This window comes from Rhizophagus irregularis, chromosome 20 (assembly GCF_026210795.1).
Source record: "Rhizophagus irregularis chromosome 20, complete sequence".
NCBI classification, from domain to species: Eukaryota; Fungi; Glomeromycota; class Glomeromycetes; order Glomerales; family Glomeraceae; genus Rhizophagus; species Rhizophagus irregularis.
The window spans coordinates 1,920,669-1,945,914 of record NC_089448.1 but is presented as its reverse complement, the minus strand read 5'-3'; the positions used below and the strand labels follow the sequence as shown (position 1 = coordinate 1,945,914).

The 25,246-nt window shown below is 25.4% G+C and overlaps 5 protein-coding genes across 5 annotated transcripts; 3 read left to right on the top strand and 2 right to left on the bottom strand.

Moving 5' to 3' along the window:
• Positions 1-2,029: 2,029 nt before the first annotated feature.
• Positions 2,030-5,298, bottom strand: OCT59_013030 (uncharacterized protein; the record flags this gene model as incomplete). Its single annotated transcript, XM_066140551.1, has 5 exons — positions 2,030-2,043; positions 2,129-2,182; positions 2,256-2,679; positions 2,753-2,928; positions 3,006-5,298. The coding sequence occupies 5 exons, from the start codon at positions 5,296-5,298 to the stop codon at positions 2,030-2,032; spliced, it is 2,961 nt and encodes a 986-aa protein (XP_066001429.1).
• Positions 5,299-7,005: 1,707 nt separating this feature from the next.
• Positions 7,006-7,902, top strand: OCT59_013029 (uncharacterized protein; the record flags this gene model as incomplete). The annotated part of the gene is made up of 2 exons (XM_025318935.2): positions 7,006-7,543; positions 7,637-7,902. 2 exons carry the CDS (start codon positions 7,006-7,008, stop codon positions 7,900-7,902), a joined length of 804 nt encoding a protein of 267 aa, XP_025174974.1.
• Positions 7,903-13,037: 5,135 nt separating this feature from the next.
• Positions 13,038-15,126, top strand: OCT59_013028 (uncharacterized protein; the record flags this gene model as incomplete). Its single annotated transcript, XM_066140550.1, has 4 exons — positions 13,038-14,103; positions 14,178-14,577; positions 14,779-15,007; positions 15,094-15,126. 4 exons carry the CDS (start codon positions 13,038-13,040, stop codon positions 15,124-15,126), a joined length of 1,728 nt encoding a protein of 575 aa, XP_066001428.1.
• Positions 15,127-16,150: 1,024 nt separating this feature from the next.
• Positions 16,151-17,683, top strand: OCT59_013027 (uncharacterized protein; the record flags this gene model as incomplete). The annotated part of the gene is made up of 1 exon (XM_025326665.1): positions 16,151-17,683. One exon carries the CDS (start codon positions 16,151-16,153, stop codon positions 17,681-17,683), a length of 1,533 nt encoding a protein of 510 aa, XP_025174975.1.
• Positions 17,684-19,340: 1,657 nt separating this feature from the next.
• Positions 19,341-21,600, bottom strand: OCT59_013026 (uncharacterized protein; the record flags this gene model as incomplete). The annotated part of the gene is made up of 5 exons (XM_066140549.1): positions 19,341-20,425; positions 20,507-20,852; positions 20,948-21,123; positions 21,206-21,278; positions 21,355-21,600. 5 exons carry the CDS (start codon positions 21,598-21,600, stop codon positions 19,341-19,343), a joined length of 1,926 nt encoding a protein of 641 aa, XP_066001427.1.
• Between the last annotated feature and the right edge of the window lie 3,646 nt (positions 21,601-25,246).

Here is a 25,246-nt window from a genome sequence, read left to right as displayed (position 1 = left end):
AAATGGTGGTTGACCAAAGGAAATTTTCCACATAATCATTGCTATACTATAAATTTCAGATTTAGGAGTAGGTGCTATATAATGAAGATTTCCATATCGCTTTTTGATGATTTTTATTTAAAAGACCACAAAATCCAAGAATCTCGGATCAAGTTATATAAATGATATATTTCTAGAATGTAAATTGAATTGAATTTTCATCATGAATTTTGAGAGTGCAAAAATTATATCAAAAATAATAATTTGGATTCTTTCTTTTCATATAAGTTGATTATGATTTATTAGTAAATATTCTTTTAAATTTACGTACATTACGTCATTACGATCATTACAAGCATGTAATCTTCATTCCATAATAGGGGACAATATCTGTATATTACTGCTAATATGATTTGACTGTAAAAAAAAATGGGTGTAAATATTAATTAGATAAAAAGTAACTCGACTACTAAGTTATTTAGATTACATACCTCTCCAAACCGATTATGATTTACTAATCTTTTAAGCATTACTTATTACTTTCCAAATTTTTTTTATTTGTCTTTTTTTAGAATTCCATTCATTGTAATAATCATCAATCCTAATCTTGCTGAATAAATTTCCAAAAATTCCCCTTTCGTTAAATAATAAATTATTAAATGAAATCCATTCAATTATTTTCTTCCGGTTCAAGTGAATTCCATTTGATATTTTTGTGTTAAATTATCAAGATCATCATTTTCGGATGTCCAATTTGAAAAATTATCTTTTAAATAATTTCGAATACTACAATATATCTAAACATTTTTAAATACAAATTCTTTTTATCCTTCATCAAATAGATTTTATTTTGACCATAAATCTTTTATATTTCTTTTTTTTACTTCAACTTTTTTTTATCATTGTAAAGGGATCGCTTTCAAAGGCCGAAATTTGAAAATTTGAAAAGTATAAGATTTTTCATTATAACTCTAAAATTCTACTCTATTAAATTAATCATGTATAAGCTCGATAGATGTATCACGTGCCATTTTCATAATTTTAAAGACGTTTGTATCGTTTGTATCGTTTATTATTTATCATGAATTTTATGATTTATACCAAAATTACCACGGCCAAAAATATAGAGTGATGATTTATGAACAATAAACCTCAATTACATTATTGATATTTAGTCAGTTAGCAGCTCAACTTTACAAGATATTACTTCACCTACCGTAAATCCGTAAATACAGCAAACTTGAGCGAATCAAAACATTCATAGCAAATAACAAATAATAAGAAATTATATACTCGACTGAAATATTTTTAATATAGACTGAGAGAGATCTTTTTAGTAGTTAAAATATTGGAAATTATGTGAATTTCTCAATTGCAACTTGAATTTATTTATGTAAGTAAATGGCTTGCATTTTATTATCGGTGAATATTTTATGATCGTTTGTCGTGGTTTATTTTAAAAAAATAAATTTAAACGAATCTATTTTGTCAAATTCATTAATAAGGCTATTTTTATATAGTAATTAAATATCATTAATAAATGAAAGATATATCTATATTCCATATGCATCTCTACACTTATTCAAATTTGTGCACAGTTTCTGATAATGTACTAGTATAGGTTCAAATACTTATAAGAAACAATAAATGGTAAGAATTATATATTATATTTAAAGAATCACTTACTTTAATTTAAATTGTAAATAAATTTAGTAATTTTAATTATTCAGCTAACAACACCATTATAATTTCAGCATTATCAGTAAACATTCATAAATTTATATTAATTTTCATTCTCGTAATGGTATTATTTAGTTTAAATCAAAAGCTTTTTAATTTGAAAAGAATATTCAATATTATAATTTTATTTATTTTTACATTTTGTTGCTAAAGTCATTTTAAAAATAATAAACATAGTATATTATAAAAATAGCTTTATTTTAATTCTTCATGACAATGAAACCTTAATTAAATATAGCCGTTATTAAAGTTTTATCTAATAATTCATGAATTTTGTTAGCAAATTCAAAATTGCAATTATTACCTTTTATCAAACACTCGAAACTATATATCAAATAATTATTTAAATTAATATTTAAGCAATGGATTTTACTAAAATTTAATTAGAGAAAGAATTATATTGACTTACTAAATAATTCGTCATCATCTTGTAGTACTTTTGGTGTTTCATCATTTTGTGACACTGAATTATCATTCAGATGCATAAATTAGTATATCACAACGTATATACTGTATATATACACTAAATAATTTACCTTTCATTAATTCAATACCAACATTCATTCTTTTAAATTCATTCAATACTTCACTAATAGCTGGTCTTTGTTCAGGTTCTTGCCCCCAACATTTTTTATAAAGTTCTTCATATTCTATAGGAGTCTCAGGAATTGCAGTTTCACGAGCACCACGATTAATAGCAAGACCAAGTGTAATTATATTTTCACAATCTTTAAATGGTGGATACCCACTTGAGATTTCCCACATCAATACACCAAAACTATAAATATCTGATGATTTGGTGTATGGAAAACTTTGATCAAGAATACGTTTTGGCTCCATATAAGCAATAATACCAATATTACCAAAATGAATTGTTGATTGTTGATTATTTTGAATTTTTGAAATACCAAAATCTGTTATTTTAGCATTACCATCATGAATAACAATATTCTTAGAATGCTAAAAATAAAGTAAATGTCATTTATATTACTACTAGTTAATATTGCATCTATCAATTATAAATTACACTTACAAGATCCCTGTGTAATACATCTTCGTTATGCAAGTAATTTAATCCATCTGCGATCTGAAGTGCTAATTTCTTCTTATTATCCCAAGTCAATTTTTTAAAATTTTCTTTAAGGTAATTTTGAAGGTCTCCACCATTAGCATATTGCATTATAAGAAGATATTCATTCGTTTTTTGATCTAAAGAAAATTTATTGTAATAACTGAATATTAAAAAATTACTAATATTAAAATAAGAAATAAATAAAATAAATTACCAAAGGTAACGCCTAGGCAACGTATAATTCTATCATTATAATAATCAAGTCGCAAATGCATTTTTAATTCATGAATAAATCCATCAAATAAATCATATTTTATATCACTTGTCTTAATCAATTTTTTACAAATGACATAATTATTTGTTTTAGTCCAGATTGCCCTCATAATATGCCCAAATCCTCCTTTGTTAAGAGATTTTACACTTTCTAATTCATTGTAAGGTATAAAATTAACTTTATCACATTTAAAAGCATTTTTGATAGTCAATTCAAATGTTTCAATATCAATTTTTTCCACACCCTTATTTTTATTTGCTAATGCTTTTTCATACCAGTAAGATGCTTTTACATCATCTTTTTCAGTACCAATTCCATTTTCATAACATAATCCTAAATTATACTGTGCAGATACATTTTCATTTTCAGCTGCTTTTAGATACCAGTAAAAAGCCCTATCCTCATCTTTTTCAATACCAATTCCCTTTTCATAACATAGTCCTAATTTATATTGTGCAGATATATTTTCATTATCAACTGCTTTTTTATACCAATAAAAAGCTTTATTATTATCCTTTTCAGTACCAATTTCATTTTCATAACATAGTCCTAGTTTATATTGTGCAAATATATTTTCATTTTCAGCTGCTTTTTTATACCAACAAAAAGCTTCAGCTTTATCTTTTTCGGTACCAATTCCACTTTCACAATATAATCCTAGATTATATTGTGCTAATTTATTTCCACCTTCTGCTGCTTTTTTGTACCAATAAAAAGCTTTAGCTTTATCTTTTTCAATACCTATTCCATTTTCATAACATGACCCTAAATTATATTGTGCATCTGTATTATTATTTAGTGCTGCAATTTTATACCAATAAGAAGCTTTACCTTCATCCTTTTTAATGCCAATACCATTTCTATAACATACTCCTAGATTATATTGGGCTTTATTATTTTTATTTTCCGCCGCCTTTTGATACCAATAAAAAGCTTTATTCTTATCTTTTTCAGTGCCAATCCCATTTTCATAACATAATCCTAAGTTATATTGTGCAAATATACTTTCATTCTCAACTGCTTTTTTATACCAATAAAAAGCTTTATTCTCATCTTTTTCAGTGCCAATTCCATTTTCATAACATAATCCTAAGTTATATTGTGCTTTAGTATTATTAGTTTCTGCTGCTTTCTTATATAAATAAAAAGCATTATATACATCTTTTTCAGTACCAACCCCATTTTCATAGCATAATCCTAAATTATATTGTGCGGAAATGGTTCCATTTTTTACTGCTTTTTTATACCAATAAAAAGCTCTATTCTCATCTTTTTCAGTGCCAATTCCATTTTCATAACATAATCCTAAGTTATATTGCGCTTTAGTATTATTATTTTTTGCCGCTTTCTTATACCAATAAAAAGCATTATATACATCTTTTTCAGTACCAACCCCATTTTCATAGCATAATCCTAAATTATATTGCGCAGATGTGTCTTGTCCACCTGCTTTTTGGTACCAATAAAAGGCTTTATTTTCATCTTTTTCAGTGCCAATTCCATTTTCATAACATAATCCTAAATTATTTTGTGCAAATATGCTTTCATTCTCAACTGCTTTTTTATACCAATAAAAAGCTTTATTCCCATCTTTTTCAGTGCCAATCCCATTTTCATAACATAACCCTAAGTTATATTGTGCTTTAGTATTATTATTTTCTGCTGCTTTCTTATACCAATAAAAAGCATTATATATATCTTTTTCAGTACCAACCCCATTTTCATAACATAATCCTAAGTTATATTGTGCGGAAATGGTTCCATTTTCTACTGCTTTTTTATACCAATTAAAAGCTTTATTCTCATCTTTTTCAGTGCCAATCCCATTTTCATAACATAATCCTAAGTTATATTGTGCAAATATACTTTCATTATCAACTGCTTTTTTATACCAATAAAAAGCTTTATTCCCATCTTTTTCAGTGCCAATTCCATTTTCATAACATAATCCTAAGTTATATTGTGCTTTAGTATTATTATTTTCTGCCGCTTTCTTATACAAATAAAAAGCATTATATACATCTTTTTCAGTACCAACCCCATTTTCATAACATAATCCTAAATTATATTGTGCGGAAATGGTTCCATTTCCTACTGCTTTTTTATACCAATTAAAAGCTTTATTCTCATCTTTTTCAGTGCCAATTCCTTTTTCATAACATAATCCTAAATTATATTGTGCATATTTATCTCCATTTTCTGCTGCTATTTTTATTTCTTCTAATATAGTCATTATTGAAAAATTGAATTTGCTAAAACTGGTAAATTTTTAAGTTATATTATATATTCTGTAGTACAAAGTTTCGCCTTTTGCATGATTGACCTATTTAAGCCTGTCCTGCATATATACAGTATATTGGAATATGATTTTAGATTTTCTAAAGTTTATATTTAACGTTAATACTTTCTAATTCCTATCTTTATATGATACGTTCAAAACTGTAAAAAGTTTTAAATAATCTTTTAGACAGTCTTTACAGAATAGTCATTCATGAAATGCAGCCGCAGTCATTTCCACGTTCGGATGATCGGCAATCGCCAAATCACTAATATTATGTTTTAATTACACAAATGAAACTGCAACATTGCACACATTTTAATGACACAACATGATCAGCTGATCTGAGTATAAACCCGCAGTACAAACATTGTTACGTTATAGGCTCTACCAATTTTAATATAATATTGTAAATGTTCTGTTTGGTCAAGTTGCAGAATATTATTATAAACCATCCTTTGCTAGTCAAATAAAAGAAGGGATTATCTCAATTAGAGGTGATGAGAGAGCTGTTGAATTTATTTGACCAATTTTTGTTTACCATTCAATAAAATTAACTAGTCGAATTACATAACTATTACTGACGTATCAGGAATACAGGATAGATAGATGGCATTGTTAAATTAACAGAAAAGGCGAGGAATTAGCTAAACAGATTGAAGCAGTAGTAAAAAGATAAATTATTTTGAATACTTATGTATTGTGCTGGGTGGAAATTCTTGTCAATATGAAATGTAGCGGAATTGGAAATGTAATAGAAAGTTGGTCATCACCATGGCAATCAGGGAATAATATTATACTAAATGATTATCTACCTGATCATTCAGGAACCTACCCATACTCTCTTACACACCGTATATTATCTTAATTCTAGTTCATCTGCTACATCTCATAATAATATAACTGCGTCCGGTACTTCTATGAGTTTCTCAAGTACTGATAATAGACAAGAAGAAAGTAAACTCTGTTATTATGTTTAAAGAATAATGTTGCCCTTAATAAAATTTAATAAATTTAATAAAGTTTGTACCAAATATTTTTCAATACGGTGTACGCAGTTATATTTGAATGAAAAAAAAGAAACCGAAACCTGGACAAAAAACGGACAAATACGGGTGAATGAATATTGATATTCGAACATTCAATTACAAATAAACTACAAACTCGATAATCCAAGCGCCACTAATATTGTATTTAATTTATCACTAATTCTTTATCACATTTCAGTCAGAGAAAAAAATATTTTGTCATACATAATCATGTTGGGTGATTCGGGTCAAGAAAATAGCACGAGGAGGTAATTTTTGGTCGAGATATACAAAAATGTTCTTTTCTTGGCATGAAGTGCAAAAACATTAATGCGTTATTTTTTTTTTTCAGAAGATAGACAAAAATATACTATTAATAAATGAGATTAATGATTTTTTTTGGTATAGATAAAATAATATATATCACATTTCGGAAATATTTTGTGTTACATAATCAGTGACGTTCATTTGCACCCGCAGTAATGATGTAATGATGAAATTATGTCATAATCACAAATTTTGATAATCTTTGTATAAAATTCCTTTAAATAGTAGTCTCACAAAGAATTGGCTGATAATAAATTAATGTACATCATCTGACTCTTTTTTTTAGTTCACCGTTTCAAAATTCAGAATGTCTTCATTAACATCTCTTCCTGATTATGAAAAATTCGTTGAAATTCAACAAAATGTTTATCGTGCAAGATTTTCTTTAAAATTATATGGAAGTACTTATCCAACATCAATATTTTTAGTTCATATACCTACTACAAAGGATTGTATTTTAGTTGATGGTGGGGACCCAGATAATGTAACTAAAATAACAAATGCGATTTCATCACATTTTGAATCATTTCCTGAATATAAATTAAAGTATGTAGTATTAACTCATGGTCATTTTGATCATACGGGAGTTTTATTAAAATTATTAAATGATTATAAAGATATTAAAATAGTTATGGGAGAAAATGAAATTCCTTTTGTCGTTCATGGGAAAAAATATAGTGAAATTACTGGGGATACCTTAACTTATCAATTATTGAAACATTTTTTTGCTGAAGGAAAAGCTATAGGCAATGAAGATAGGGTCATTGCTATTAAAGAGGGTAGAGAAGATGAATTTGAATTTCATAATGACTTGAGACCAATTTTTACTGTTGGACATACACCTGGTAAAGTAGAAATTATTTATTTTCAAAAAATTAAATTTAATTAAACTAAATTATTTATCTTTTTTTTTCTTTTTTTTTCTTTGGTTTGAAAAGGTTCACTTTCGTATTTACATGTTCCAACGAATATTATTTTAATTGGGGATTTGGTTTTTAACTTTCCTCTGATCCAGATTCCTATATTTTCTGCGAAAAATAACATTAGTATACCAATAACCTCTTTTAGTGTATCAGAATCTAAAAATTCTATAAAGAAGGTCGTTGAAATGGAAAGTGAAGTAAATTTTGTATTTCCCGCTCATGATCTTTATCAAAATGGGATTAGTATAGAAGAATTTAAACAACATGCTCAAAAATTATAAGAATTCTCAACCTTCCATAGTTTACTTTGAATAAATGATAGTATATATTATAATATTATACATGTAATACAGTATTTTATATATTTTATTTACATTATATAATAAAATGTTTTAACATATAATTTTAATTGTTTTGAATTTAAAAATTAAAACGTTTCAAATGAGTACACGATTCGAGTAATTCAAATATCATACTGAACTACTAATTTGTCTTTATATTCGGTAATTTAATTAGGGAAAGGAGGAAGGACAACGGAAAGAGAATTAAGAAGATTATGGGAAAGAGTAAGCGTAACACATGATCTCGTAAATGATCTATGAACGAAATATTATAATTTCAGACGACTTTGTTTCTGGTATTGTTGCATAAAAACCCACCATTCTTTCGTGATTTTCATTAATCATCGCCTCAAATATTGGGCTTGTGATTCACGTACTTATTTCGAATGAAAGGCTTGCTTTAAAATGCGAGATATTTTCCATTCTAAGCTTATAAAGGATAGTTATTTGCACTACATGCGAAAAAATTTTTGAGTTCCAGTTATTAAATTTAGCGTTAATTTCTAATAAAATACTTAAATACTTTTTTTAAAAAAAATTAGTTCTTTTTGAAAACATTATAGTGAGTTTATGTTTTTAATAAAAAGAATAAAAAATAATCATATGTTTTTCTTCTGTAGGGACTACCGTCAAACTCCGATATTACGATATGTTGGGATCCATATGAAAAATCTTTGAAAAATGTCATTATGTCAAATTATACCGATATTTATAAGTTTTCTCATATAGTGAAAAAGTCATTATATCGAGTTTTTAATATATATCGAGATATCGAATATCGGTATATCGAGGTCTGACTGTACTCTTAGACAAAATTGAAAATGATTAGACTTTTTTGTTCAATTAAATTACTAGATTTTTCTTAAAATATTGGAATCATAAAAGCAAGAGATCGAAAATTAAAAATAGTCAGTAATATAAGTGAATTCAAATATCAAACCATTCTCGTTTATCCCGATTCATTATAAGTTTTTATTGACTATATGGCACATACAATAAACTTGATCAAAAAAATTTTTATAAGCGTAAATAAATCTAAAGAACGCCTGTATGACGATTACTTTACAAAATAGGCAGACAGCTTTTCAGTTTGATCTAATCCAAATGAGGTTAGTGTATATTATGCGTTTATACCGTATGTATTATTAAAGATATTTTTATTTTTATTGGTAATATTTACAAATAAGAAGACAACATCAATCGGTAATTTTCCCGAATGTTTCGTATTAATATATGACATCCACGCCACATTTTAACACGAGCAGCTGATCATAGTAATGATTGTAATAATCATAAATCATAATCATAATTTTCCTTTTTAAAATTAGTAAATATATAATTCGTGTAATTAGTATCCACTATTTTAATTAAGGAAGAACGGAAGGGGAAGAGTAAACGTGACGCACGATCTTGTAAATAATCTATTAAATAATATGAATTATTTTTAGATATTGTTGCATAAAGACCTGCCGTTCTTTCGTAATTTCATAATTTCATCTCCTACTTTTTGTTGGGTTAGTATTTCATGTACCTTTTCAAATGACAGGCGTGCTTTAAAATTAGAATTAAAAGATCTGAAACTTTTAATATTTAACGTAAATTTGATATGTATAATATGAAGAAATGTGATTTTTCTTCTCTTTTTTTTTGGAAAAAAGAAGGCATGATATTAAAGAGACAAATATTTAAAACATATTCGCAAAAAATTTGGAGAGCGAGAAGAATTCAAAGTTATAGATGTGTAAAAAATGCGCAAGTTTTATATAAAACTTCTTAAACTATATATATGGATATGTTACACAACATCGGATAAAACTTTAACTCTTATAAACTATGTTATAATTACGTACGTGATGTCAAAAATCTGCTAAAGTATTGAATGAATCGATTCATTTTTTCAATAAAAATTGATTCCTTTGCATTATTTAGATTATCTTCATTTGTTTAAGTCTTTCCCTTTTGGAAGAATGAAAAAAGCAATCAGTATTATTAAGAATAATGAATGGCTCAAGAATCTTAATGATTGAATGAGAATATGCTACGTTAGTTGACCCGATATACTGTAGCTACATATTTTTTAAAATAACCATAAAAAAAACGATAATGGCAATAGTGGAACGACCTAAGATTCGTTACCAATATTTATTCTTGAATGGGTTGTATAAAAAATATTTTCTGTATTTACAGTTCACCGTAATGAGATTGTTTTTATAACGTTTTACGTCACATTTTACGTTGGATTTATCTTGTCGATTTTCAACTAAAGCTTCCAAATTAGTCTTAAAGATTTCGCTTTAAATATTTTAATTGCATGATTCTAGATTTTTTATATATTTTGATTTTTCATTTGTGAACGTCTTTTCCTCCTCGCTCTTATTTATTATTTATAGAATCAATATCAATTTTTCCGCAATATGCGAAAAAAATTTAAACTGTATTGCAATTATAGTAATTATAACCATTATGATTAACCCGAAATAATAATTTATTATAAGTTATTTATGCATAGTACTCGTGCAGAAGCAATTTGAAATATTTAGGAGTTCATTATTTTCATCATTTAAAAAGAAACATTATCATCATATGTTATGGATATTATAGAAAAAAAATATTTTAAATAATTATACAAATACCGGTTTATTGCTTCTAGTTAGTGTGGTTGTTTGTGTGACTCTTAGTGTAGTGCCTTTGCTATTCAGTAATTATACTAGGAAAACGGAAACCGTTAGAGAGTCCAAAGCGGTATCGAAAGCAACACAAAAATAAAAATTTGAAACGTATTACAGAAAAAGAAAAGTATCACAAAATGCGTAAATAGCGACGTACAAAAAAAGAAATTAAAACAACAAGAAACTTCATTGGGAGGATTACGCGTGCGGACAGACAAACTTCATGAAGAGAGTCCAACCGTAAATGTCCTCAGCTAAAGAACAATCAAACTTGCTAATTCGTTAGTGAAGGAAATATTTTTATTAGATTGCTAAAATTTATTATTTATTAAAAATTCTATAATAATATGTGAAACTTATCTGATTTACATTATATTATTGGACGCTATTACGATTAATAATTAAGTGGAAGTGGCTGGTAATTGGTAAGGTGAATTTATTTTAATAATAAGTATACGATTTTCAATAAAACTTTAATGAGTTTTGTAGTGATTTTTATTATAATTCTGTTTTTACAAAATGAAATTCACAATTAATAATATTTATATTTTAATTATAGTAATGGAAGAAAGCATACGGCAACGAAAATTTTTAGCAAATAGGAAGAAACAAGATTTTTACATAATTAGGCACGTCTGAAATGTGTGACAGGTTAAACCATACTAGTGACAAATAATCAAAGGAAAAATTATTTTATTTTATTTTTAATATACAAATAGCTGCTAATCCGTCACTACCTAACCCCACCAATTGGGAGTCGTCCTGCCTATTATTTTCCAAAAATAATTAGGCATAACCGGACTTTGTCAAATATTAAAAAGAGGTTCAATTAAAGGCTAATTTACTACACCCAAAAAAATCTTATTTATTTTTAGATCTCACAAATTGAATCAAAAGTAGTACAAAAAAGAAAACTGAAAAAATTAAGCGCCTCAGGCAACTTCACTCAGGTGTAGAAAGAAATAGCTAATAAATCTCACCGCACGCACTAGAGTAAAAAAAGAAAAAGAAAGAGAAGTAAAAATAAATCTAATCTATAAAAGTAAAGAGTAAAATTAAGAAAAAGTAGAATTAAAAATGTCTAAAATATTAATATCATCAAATAATAGAAAATCTCTGAGTACCAATGACCCGAATGTAAAAAATTGGACGAAGTCCATCTAATATGTGCACGAACGTCAAATGTCGACGAAGAATTCGAGTACGGTGGAGTCACGCGGAAGGTCCCTCTTCCCTGTGTTTCTTGATTAGTTTGGTTGTTTTCCGATTAGAATTATTGAATAGAATTGAATAAAGTATGATACAATTTTGAAGGAAGCCTGTCGCTGGGATCAAGCAGCAATAGATAATTCTTGGAGAAAAGATTTGATAAGTTCTAGAAAAATTTTGGCGTATACATTGTTTGCCAATATAATTATAGAAAATTTGATAGTTCCATAGGAAAAAAACTGGGTGATCAGAGGTGAACGGTGGTATCAGGATCAGTTGTTACATGAGCAAATAGAGATGAATTGTTGGTGCGTTGAGAAATAACTACACTATAATACTGGAATTATCTAGTGAATTTATTAATTGTGGGCGCAGTATTACATTTAGTTTAGGTGTATAAATTTTAAAGTATTTTAGTTGTGTTACGTCCGCAACCGACGTTAAACTATTTAGTTACGTCCGTATATTGACGTAGAACTATTCTTGTGTTCACTTTTATTTTTATTGGTTTAAGATTATTTTATTTGGCGAATTTAAATTAGGAGAATTATCTATCAGAGAGGAGTCATGAAAATATAATAAATAGAGGGTGAATTTTTTTTAGAAAATTCAAAAAAGACGACTCTATGTAATTGCACATATAATTTTGTTTTCGATTCTTTTTGCTGATGCAAAAGCGCCTCATTAATTATTTTAATTAATGATTTATAGATTAGACTTAATGAAGGGAAATTATCGCATTTTTAGTTTAGGACTTAAGAAATTACCATTTATATTTTAATAGAATTAGTTTATATTATTAGTCTAGAATTTAATAAATTACATTTAGTAGTTTTAGAATTATTAGATATATACATATATTACGTAGGGGTATATTTTGTTATGATAAATAAAGGAAGATATTTTGTAAATTACACGGGTAATTTCCAGATTGATTTGGAATGATTTGCAGAGTCCATTTCTTAATTTAATTTTTTGTTTATACATTGTACCACAGTTGTGAATGGATTTGGAAAATAATTTTTTGTTTATACGTTGTACCACAGTAGTTAAAGAATTACTTATTAACTTACCCACCAGCCTAATTTTTCAAATGAATCACTACTTTCTGTAAAATCAGCAAAATCATCAAAATCGTCCCTTGACCTCACGTGTGAAAATATACTTAACAAATAAATACTTTTAATCTGGTACTAAATGGAAGCGAAAACTGACGATGTACAAGAAAATGATATTCATATAACGGTTCAAATAGATAATCCGCCATTAAAACATGTATTAGTCAGTTTAAACCTTAAAGAAAAGTTATCAATAATTCGTAAAAGACTTGAACAAAATAGCAAAGTTAAAATGAATGATACATTATCATTTACAAATAAAGTTACTCAAATCAATAATAACGATAATAATGAAATGTTTTTTGCTGAAATAGCAAAGGAAGATGAAGAAAAGATAACTTTAGAAAAAATTATAGAAAAACAAGACAAAATATTATATTTAAAATCAGAGCCTGATTGGAAATTTTTAAAAGAAAAACTTAAATTAGAATATGGATTGACTTCAATGTTAGAAAAGGCAAATAAGAAAGCATTTACAATAATGGAGGATTGTAATATGACTGAAATTGTTGATGGGTGTAAACATAGTACGATTGAAGTTGATTCAGAGGAAGATCAAATTATAAAAAATGATTTACTTTTAACTGCGGGTGCCAACATACAAGATTTTGCAAAATTAAGAACATCGTTTGGAAGTTCTAAAATTGAAAAATCTAATTTTGAAACTAGTTTAACGTGTACCATAAGCGAATATAGTAAAGTATCTTTAAAATTCAGATTACAACCAGTTCCAGAATTTGTTAAAGAAGTAAAAGAAGCTATAGAATCCAAAGATCCTAGAAACTTTAAGAAAATCACCGAAGAATATGGTCAATTCATTCCAATAGAAATTATTTTGGGTGGAAGAGCTTATTTTAAGCGTACAAATATCTCAAAGGATTGTTCTAAAGAAAATTCTAACATGTATGATATAAATGTAGGTGGTCAGATTTCAAATATCAGAATAGAAAGTACTAGTGAAAATTTAAGCAAGAATGTTAATAATTCTAAACATGAATGTTTTAAATTAATTGGAGGAAAACAGCTCAGTATTAATAATTTTGATGAAGAAGTATGGGTTGAATCTTTAAGAGATTTTAGATATTGGAGTTGCATAGAATTTAAGGATTCAGTTAGTATTTTTCAACCTTTGTCTGAAGATCTACGTAAACAAATCTTATTATCAGTTGGAAAAAAATTTTTTGTACGAATATTGAAGATTATACTTATTACTTATTAGAAAATGCGAAGCCAAATGTATTTAGGTTAAATATACCAGAAAATATTTTAAAAATTATGCAAAATGAAGAAGCTGATTGTAGCATTTTTGCAACAGTTATAGACAAAAAAGAAAAAGATATTTTTAACTGTCAAATTACTTGGTCACAAAATGAAGATCCAAAACTTGCGATTCATTGTATTCAAAAAAAATTTAAAAAACGTAAATGTGAGTTGAGAATTAATTGGATGATTATTGGTTATGATCTAAATTTTGATTTTGATGATTCAGAATTTAATATTCAACTAAAAGTCCAAAAAGAATATTTTAATGCTTCAGCAGGTAGTCAAACTATCATTAAATCATTAGATATTGATAATGATTCTTCAGTCCTTTGTTTTGGAATCCCTGTATTAAACAAGTTAAATTCTTCAAATAATTCTCTTGCCATTAATCATCATTTTTTTAATAACAAAAAGAATGGAAAAGTTGGATTATATGCATTTTCTTATTGTTTAGAAAAAAAGCATTATGTAAATCTACCTGATTTTACTTTTAATATACTTATTATTTCATCTTATCCTAATTCTGATAATTATGGAATATTACCCATTCAACATAGTAAGATGAGAAATTTTGTTAATTTTGCCAAATTTAATCCTAAACCAAAATTTATAAGTTTATATTCTATGGAAGGAAATTGTGGTCCAAATTTTCTAAAACAAAAAATTAATCAAATTAAAATAAAATCCATTGGCATTAATTGTAAACAAGAAGATTGTATTTGTAAAAATAGAAAAGTAAAAGAATCAAAAAATAATCTGAAATACGCGTACTTGAATCCAATTGAGGTATTTAGCATTTCTTTTATTCAATTCATTTTTATTCTATTTTGATAAGATCGAGAATTAATGAAACATCTTCTCTCCTGTCATAGATTAAGACTCGCCTCGATTACAGAAAACATTAAAATTTTTCATATTGAAATTTTTAATTGATTATCAATGAAAGATTTATTTGAGCACAATTCTTTACATTTATATAAAGCTTTTTTTATTTATGAATTATTAAGATCTTTATTATAAGATTATTTAACAAAAAAAAAATTAAGTTACTATTTAAACAAGTAAACTTTAAATATGGTGGGAACTGAGAATACTTTATAATTATGTCATTGCCATCTTTTTATGGTGATTACAATATGCCCGATTTTTCAAAAATAATATTATTCATTTTAATCACGATAAGATAATAATAATGTTAGGAGCTATACTGCGTATAATTTCTTAAAATTATTTGTATTTTATTAAGACCATAAAATTTATTTATTGTTGAGAAAGGTAAATGAAGAATTAATAAGATTTAATTTTTATTTAATTTTTGTAAATTAATTATTATAGATTCAAGTATAAATAGAAATATACTTTTTTATGTTAACTTAATTTGCTTCATTTTATTGTATTTTGATATTATATATATAATATTTTGAGAAAATTATTGAAAAAATCTTTCATTTATTTATTTATCCCGAGAAAAAAAAATCAACAAGAAATAAAAAAAAATGAGAATATAACTTTTTAAAATCACCTAAAGAAGCCCATTCGCCATAAGTAAAACTGGTAAAACTACTTGGCAGAACATATATAATATTTTGATTGGCTAATACTATTATTATTTATTTATATAATATTTACATATAATTTAACTAACTAAATTCTTTATTTAAAAATTATTTAATAATTACCGAAACGCCGAAAAAAACTCAAGTACAATACATCATAAGTACAATACGTCATACGTCACACACGTCATCATTTTTTACTAATTTTATCCAAAGTTCCCTATAATGTCAATCAACTTGTTTAAACTCCGTGTTATACTATAGTATTACAAAAGTAATGTACATTATTGTACAATCATGTGACTTCTAAAATTGGGCTTATAATAATTAGTTTTTACTCCGATACTCGTACAAAACTTTCTAACTTTCTAAAATGACTTTACTTTATTTAACAGATGATTGTTTTTATTACATTTTACAATACCTTAAAAATGATTGTTCAACTTTATTTACCTGCTTATTAGTTAATCGATTTTGGTGTAAAACAACGATTCCTTTTCTTTATGCAAATCCTTTTACAAAAATATCCAAAAAAAATCACCTGATAATTTCAACCATAATTTTTTGCTTTAATAAAGAAGAAATTTTACAATTGAAGAAACAATTTAATAATATTAATATTGATGAAGAACATAAACCTTTATTTGAATATCTAAAATATTTGGAAGATTATAATCACTTTGAAATAGATTCCACTATTATAAGTTATTATTCAGGTTTATCAATTTCTTGTAACAAAATATATAATGATATTATTCCAATATTTCATAAATCAATTTTACGTCAAAGTAAAAACATTAAACAATTAAGTATTTCATTAAATTTATTTTACATGTATAAACTATGCGAAAACGGAAAAGAAAATGTTGTGTATAAAGAAAGTTTTAAAAATTTTAATATTCAAAATTTTATTTCAAATTTAACAAAATTAAATTCATTAAGTTTTTATTTAAATGGTGCCATTGATAATGAAATTGAACAAGAATTTTTAAGATGCATAGCAAATTTTAGTTTAAATTTGAGACGATTAATAATTAATCTTAATCAAACATCAGGAAGATTATTGGTTAAACCTACATATAAATATGATACTACTATTACTTGGGAATATCTTTATAAAATTATTCAAGGGCAAAACAAACTCAAAATATTTAAGATATGGAATTGTTATTCTTTATTAAATAATATTCTTTCATCCTTAGAATTTCAAAAGCATTCTTTAGTTCATATTGAATTTAAAAACACTAACTTTATTAATGTTAATTTAAAAAGTTTTAATAATTTATATAATTTAGAATATTTAAAATTTAATCATTGTGAAGGAATATTATTAAATCAATGCGAGTTTTTATCGTTTAAGCTTAAGGAATTATCATTTAGAAGAAATATATGGAATGTTGATGTTACATCTTTAATGATCAAATATCTAGGTGCATCATTACAAAGATTAATAATAATTGAAAACCTTTCAAATCATTTTATTGAAAATATATCAATGTATTGTCCAAATCTTATTTTTTTAGAATTAAATATTATTACTTCTTATAATATTAATACTACATTTTTTATAAATTTGGCAAATATTAATGTTAGCAAAATTACTATTTATATTTATCCTTATGCTTCTAATAGGTTTTTAAAATTTAAGGAATTTTTAGAAAATTGTCATAATAGTTTTGAAATGATTAATTTAAATCATACTATTGAATTAGAATTTCTTAAAATTGTTTTAAATTATATTGAAAGAAGCAACAATAATAGTTTAAAAATTTTTGGTATGATGAATTTGGATAAAGAATTGAATGATGAGGAATTAAAATTATTGAATCAAATTAAAGCTAAAGGAGTTAGAATAATGGAATTTAATAGTATTCATTGTTTAAAGACTAAGGGTTATTATAATTAGTTTTAGGGTTTATTTTATTTATTCACTATTTTTTATTTTTCATTTTATTTATTTTTTTATTTTATTATTCTTATTTTTATATCTTATATTTTATATGTTTTTTTTCTATTTTATATTATTATATTGTATTTCTTTTTTTTTGTTCATCAAAATAAAATAAAATAAAATAAAAATTTTTTATAAAAAATAAAGTTATTTATTAGGATATCCAATTTTGAGTTTATTCGTTCAATCCAGATAAATTGGATAATTTATCCAGATAATATTTGGATATCTGCATTATTCGACTAGGATATCTGAAGTAAATTAATTTTAATAATTTAGAATTACACAAAGAATTCATTTGAAATATGTGCTTTCTTAAATAATTATTTTGTTTTTTTTTAATATTGCTAAATTGTGGATTTGCGGACTCAGTGCGTCAAATAATTATTACATGAACTGAATCAGCTGATCGTTGATCAAGTTACGTTAGTTACGTTCTCATTCGAACCGAGAAAGGTTATTCTATACAGGTACCTTTATTATCAATTAAAAAAAACAATTTTTACTTTGCTGAAATAATAAAACACATCTTTTATGTAGTATTACAGTAAAAAAAAGCATTGTTTTTAATAGAAAACTAACTTCAGTTTCTTTCCGGTTTCATTTCTTTTTAATAAAGAACAACCGATTTTCATTTTTTTTGTCAAAAAAAAAAAACCAATCACGTTTATTAAAAAAATGCATTTGATTTAATAAAAAATCAATTTGATTTTTTATTTTAAAAAAAAAATTTACTATTGCGTTTTGTGTTATGTTAACTGTAAAAATAATACTCTAAAACTGGTTGTCAGTTTTTTAATATAAAGAACTTTTTTTTTTATTAAAGAAATGAAACATAATTATCATTTATCTGAAGGAAAATTTAATGGGTTGTCTAATAATAACATTAAAAAAAATCAACGGATCAATCCTCTTTATCTATAACTAGGGGTAATTGCAATACTCGGCTGGTTCAGTTTGCATACACTTTGAGCTGAACCAGGTGAGTCGGTCCAATTTGGTCCGCTCAGTTTGAAATGATATTTGATTCACATTTACAAAGTTTTATTAAAATCAGATATCCAACTCTCATGAAAAAGAACACTTGTTTTTTTTTTATTATTTAAATTTATCATTTTTTTTCAAATAATGTAAGTAATCTTTAGTATTCAAATAGATATTGAAAAATGATTACGTTTTACTTTATCATAGACATTTAGTAATAATCTAAGCTACTAGCTTCAATAATATAAAAACATAAGATTACGCTTATTTCAATGGGATTTTACATTGTACGTTAGCGACAACTTCTTTTTACTATAGGTAGTAGTGTGTAATGGATTAATGATGAAGAATTAGTGCGGCTGCTGTGTTTCGAATAAGTAGGTATGTTAGATATACTTAAGTTCTAATTTAAACCATGTTAAAAAATTTCCTATCTTTAACGTGCAATGTTGATGTATAATCTGCTTAGGGACTTCGTTTGCTTATTTACCTTAAATGTTGAAATAATGTTTGCTTTTTTAAAATTATATTGACATAAATTTGGTACTTATTTTGTCTTATAGCATTATATTTTCTACCTGTGGAATTTTACAATTTAAATTTTAATAAAAATTGAATTTTTCATAAATTATTGATTTTTTTTAAGTTTTTCCAATTCATATTGTGCATCTTGATCACCTTGTTGGGCAGATTTTTCATACCAATAAATAGCTTTATCCATATCTGTAATTCCTTCATACATCATAGCAAGATTATATTGAGCTCCCTTATCTCCCAAATTTGCTGATTTTTGATATAATTCAAATGCTTTTTGCATATCAATATTAGTTCCAACACCATAAATATAACAATATCCTAATGAATTTATTCTATCTGAATATCCTCCTTCAGCTGATTTTTCAAATAATTCAAAAGCTTTATTATAATTCTTTTCAACTTCAATTCCTTCTTTATAATAAAGTCCAAGAATATTTAAAGCTATTAAATTTCCATTATTTGCAGCTTTTTCATACCAATAAAAAGCTTTTTTTGAATTTTTTTTAACACCTATCCCATTCTTATAATTAAAACCAATTTCAACTTGAGCATATGTAAAATTTTTATTAGCCAATTTTTCAAAATATTCAAAGGCTAATTTTTCATTTTTTATAGTTCCATTACCAAATTTATAACAACTTCCAACTAAATATTGTGCAAATATATGATTTTTTTTTGATGCATTAATAAATAAATTAAATGCTTTCACAGCATTAAGCTTTGTTTCAATTTCAAAAAAAATAAAATATCCAAGTAAAAAAATAGAATTTGAATTATTTTGATTATTTAATAACCAATTATAAATTTCTTTTAAATTAATATTATGATTATTAAAATATTCAATAACTTCTTGTCTTAATAATATCCATTCAATTCCTTTATTTGCTAATTTAATTAAATAATCATTCATTTCATCAACTAATATGTCAAACCCTTTTTCAAACAAAAGTTTCTCTCGTTTATATGATACTGTTATAGAATCAATTTCTTTTATATTTATTTTACTAAAATTTTTGTTAAGTTGAAGTAATTCTTCTTGTGATTCTGAATTAAGTTTTTGATTGTTTGAGAATTGAGTATCTTTTATTATTACGTCTAGTTTTGTAATAATTGCTTTTAACCAATCAACTACTTGATATATAGTAGGACGATTATCTGGCTCACCATCCCAACATTCTAAAAAGAAAAAATAATTTAAAATTAATTAAAGTAATAATTAAATTATAACTAAATTAATTAAATTAAAATTTTACTTACTAGTATAAATTTTTATGTAATCTTCAGGTGTATTAAAAACAACTTCTTCTCTAAGACCTTGTGCAATTTTCAAAGTTAAATTAACATCATATTGTTTATCTTTAGCATAAAAAGGAGGTAGCCCACTAGAAATTTCCCATAGTAACACACCAATACTGTAAATATCACTTTTTTCATTTAATGAAAACATTTGTGTTGTTTGGTTATTGTTGTTATTATAGATTTTTGGATCAACATAAGGAATCATTTCTTTGGATTGAAAATTAGTTGATGTTCCGATTCTTTTCGATAAACCAAAATCTGCCAATTTGATCATATTTTGATGGACTAATATGTTGTAAGAATGCTATTAAAAATAAAAATGTTTTAATAAACAAATAAAAATATAACGTTATCGTTATAAGCAGTCGTTGGTCAAATAATAATAATAAATAAGTTTACCAAGTCACAATGTGCAATTCCCTTATTATGTAGGCATGATACAGCACAAGCTAACTGATAGGCCATATGGTGCTTATCATTCCAAGTAAGCTTACCGAAATTATCCTTCAAATAGTTTCGAAGACTACCACTGTCTGCATATTCCATTACCAGGATATAATTAATATGATGATTTTCTAAAAAAAAAAACAATTATTGAAATGTGATTTTAGAAATAAAACTTAGAATATTATACTTTTTAAAATAATTTTATAATACCTGATTCAAATTTTGATATTCCATGATAACGAATAATATTATCATGAAAATCAACTTCATGCTGAATTTTTAACTAAATAAATTACAATTATAATAAATTGGACTGTAAAAATATATATATATATATATATATATTAAATATTAATTACCTCACGAACAATCTCTTTCATATTGATATTGTCAAGATTAAAAAAGGATTTTAACGCAAAAAATTTTTCTGAATTTTTCAAATTTGCACGGTACACTTTTCCGAAATCTCCGGCACCAATTTTTTGAATGTTACTAAATTGGTTATATTCATAATAATTTAAGTATTCTTTATCAATAACTTCTTCAATCCAAGTATTTGACTTATTTGTATTTTCGATATCTTGTATTGTTGTATTATCGGACATAATGAATAATAATAATTGTCAGAAAAATTTTATAAACGATAAGATTGAATTGTAAAAGTTATATTTTGTACCTATTTATACAATCAATTCTATTCTACAATAATAGTTGTACAGCGCCACCAATATCCGAGCAATTTATAAATTGGTCCAGGCCCATAATTACACGCCCGGGCATTATCCAAAAGAGGAAGGATACACGAACTCAGATTATTGTTTTATATTGCTTAACGATACTGTATTCCATAAACTTATCATAGTAAAAAAATCTGATTATATATTGGCCAACCAGATCTTGTAGGTACAAACTAGAATATTCGTTCATTATCGGGGACTTCATCCACATGATACTAACGTACATTATTTTATTATGAATTAAGAATTTATGCAGCATTTTAAGAGTTCTCACTGCAGGCAATTTTTACCGCAGTGATCACCCATTCCGAACACCAATTACAAGAGGTCGGAAAATTACGGAAATTACAACTTTATCCCTCCTTCTGAATATTATTGGTTCAACCACACATTTTCATGTAACATTCATTTATCCTAGAAAATAGAAAATATTTTTTTTTTTTTCGCGCGCGTCAAAAATTTTTTAAAAATTTACATTTTTATGCAATTTTGAATATTTAAAGATTTTAATTAATAAATCATAATAAAATTATTTATTTTATTTAAAAAGTATTAGTTTAATCTTGAAAATACAAAGTTTACTCTAAGTAAAAGTTTATTAAATTAATGCCAAAACCACAATCCATTAATGTTATTAAATGATAATAGTATTTAACCTGAAATTTTTATTAAAGGAATGCGTCTTAATGTTATTAAAAAAAATTTTGTACCTTCGCAACTATTTAAGCTCCCCATGAAAGTTAATATACAAAATTTCAATACTTACTGAATAACTTATTTTTTTGACTAAAGGTCTAAAACTCTAAAGCATTCGTTCCGTTTATACTCTAAAAGTAAAAGACAAATGCATCTTAATATTATTCAACCACCATAATTTCAAGCTAGACTAGCAAACATTAATGTGCAATATTAACATATCTTACAAAAATTTTTCTTAGGTATTTTTCGAGTGTTTAGTCTGACCAAAGTGCTGAAAATATTTACAGTATAAAAAATATATTTGTTATGACATTATGAAATTTCTATAACTTTATGACAATACTTTATACTTCTGATATTTTTTTATCAATATGGGTAAGAGAGGAGGGATCATAACTTTATTAACAAAACATTTAAAATATTTTTTGAAAGAAAACTAGAGAGAAAAGATCTATTTTCATTAACGTTAATAGTAAACGATAAACAAATAAATAATTAATGTGGAATAAGACTACATGAACTAATAACTACAGCAGCAATCGCAGTTTACATTTTTTTAAACTTTTATACTTTTAATATACTTTCGAAATATTTAAAAGTCTAAAAAAGAATAATAGTTTCAACGAAACGCTAGGAGAACCGTTTCATTTTTTTCTTTTTTAGGCATTTTTTTGGCTCTATGGACGCGGGATTTTGGTGAGTGTATTATTTATTTAATTTCTTTATTCTGTAATAATTTTTATTCTTTCTTTTTTAGACGTAGGATCTCTGTGACTCGGATTTGCTAACTTTTAGATGAGTTTGGACGCTTGGGACAGGTAAGTTTCAAAAAAAAAAAAAAGAATTCAAAACTAGAGAAAAAATTTTTTTTTTATTTTTAAGTTTCGAATTCGTTTTTTTTTTGAAACTTAGGATTCCAGTTTCTAAGTCGGAGCTAAATTTTCTACAAAACAGATAAAAAACATTCTTTTTTCTTTTTTGTAGGGAAATCTGCTCCAACTTGGAAACCATAATCTCAGATAAGTTTCGAAGAATATATTCGTAACTTTACTGTAACAAAAAACTTTTCTTTTAAACTTTCTTTTTCCATTTTTGTAGGAAAATCGGCTCCAACTTAAAATCGAGAATCCAGGTAATGGTAAGTTTCGAAAAAATAAATTTGAAACTTTTTAAAAAAAAACTTATTCTTATTTTTTCTTTTTGTAAGGAATCCACTCTGACTTGGAAACCGATTTCAAAATATTGTAAGTTTCAAAAAAATGAATTTGAAGCTTTTTTTAAAAAAATTTTTTTTTAGTTTTCATTTTTGTAGAAAACTGGCTTCAACCTGAAAACTGAAATTTCAGATAAATTTCAAAAAAATGATTCAAACCTTTTTAAAAAAAAGATTTTATTTAATTTTTTTTCTTTTTTGTAGGAAAAATTAGTTCCGAACTCCAAAATACTTTAAGTTTCGTCCTTCTTGTAGAGATTAGGGAATCAGCTCTGTTAAAAAACTAGAATCCCAGATAATAATAAGTTTCGAAAAAGGAAGTTTGAAATTTTTTAAAAAATTTTTTCACACACTTAATTTTTTCGGAAATCGGAAGTGAGTTTCAAAAAAGGGAATGCAAAACTTCATTAAAATAATATTTCTTGTTATAATAAACAAGATGAAGAGAGGGATATTCTTTTCGTGTAAGAATAGGAACAGGAGGCTCTCGTTTTGGGTCTTTAATTCCGGGTTGAGTTTCTTTCCTTCTACTCTTGCTTCCTAGGAATAAGAGTAATTGAAAAATAACTGGAATTTTTTTTCTAAAGATCGGTGTTTAAATCAATATTTTTGTCAAGATGACTGATCACATGATCAATATATCGTCTCGAACTATCGCGTGTATGAGGCGCAGTATTCACTGTATGACTGAGTTTTATTCATATAAGACTGTAGAAATAATTGAAAAATAAATAAATGATACAAGCCGAATTTATTACATAATAACCTATATAGCAGTTACCTACAATTTTACTATACTACAACTACTGTATAATCACGAGAAAAAAACTATTTAACACAAAAAAAATCCATTTAAGGTTCTTTTACAAATTAACTTTTCTCTAAAAAAAACATTGATTTTTAATTTTATCTCTAAAAAATTTGAAAAAATTTTCGCTGACGTTAGAATGTCACTACTGTTACGTATATAAATATTTTTTTTTTTAATGATGATTTTTAGGTGAACATATAAATTCTTTTGTGAAAATAAATCGCCCAAAACAATTTTTTCGTTGAATATCTATTTATAAATGATTGAATCGACGACCAATTTACAATAAATTTTCTATGATTTTTTTTTAGTTTAGGAATTTACTAATTAATTATTATTTGTTATTATTCAAATTATTTATTTAATTGATCAAAATTTATTATCATGTTAATTATATTTTGCATATTCTAGAATTTATACATTTTAATTAAAAAATTCTTCTATGAAATAACTGTGAAAAACCGGATTTTTATCACATATACCAATTTTTTTTTCAAATATATTGACCTATCATCAGCGAAAAACCGATTGCTATCTCCTTTCAATTAAAAATAATTGGTTTTTGTTATCTGTGAAACGTGGTAAAATAAACATTTTTTATGATTGTAACAAAAACTTAAAATTTAATCCCGTACTGAATTTAGCTTTAACTGCCAAAACTATTAACGCTAAAATAAATTTGGATACGTACTAACGCGCAGCTGCGCGCCAAAATTTCCTATTGACTCAAATTTATTAAATTCACTTACCTTATTTAGATTATACTTACCTTTAACATACAGGATTTATTC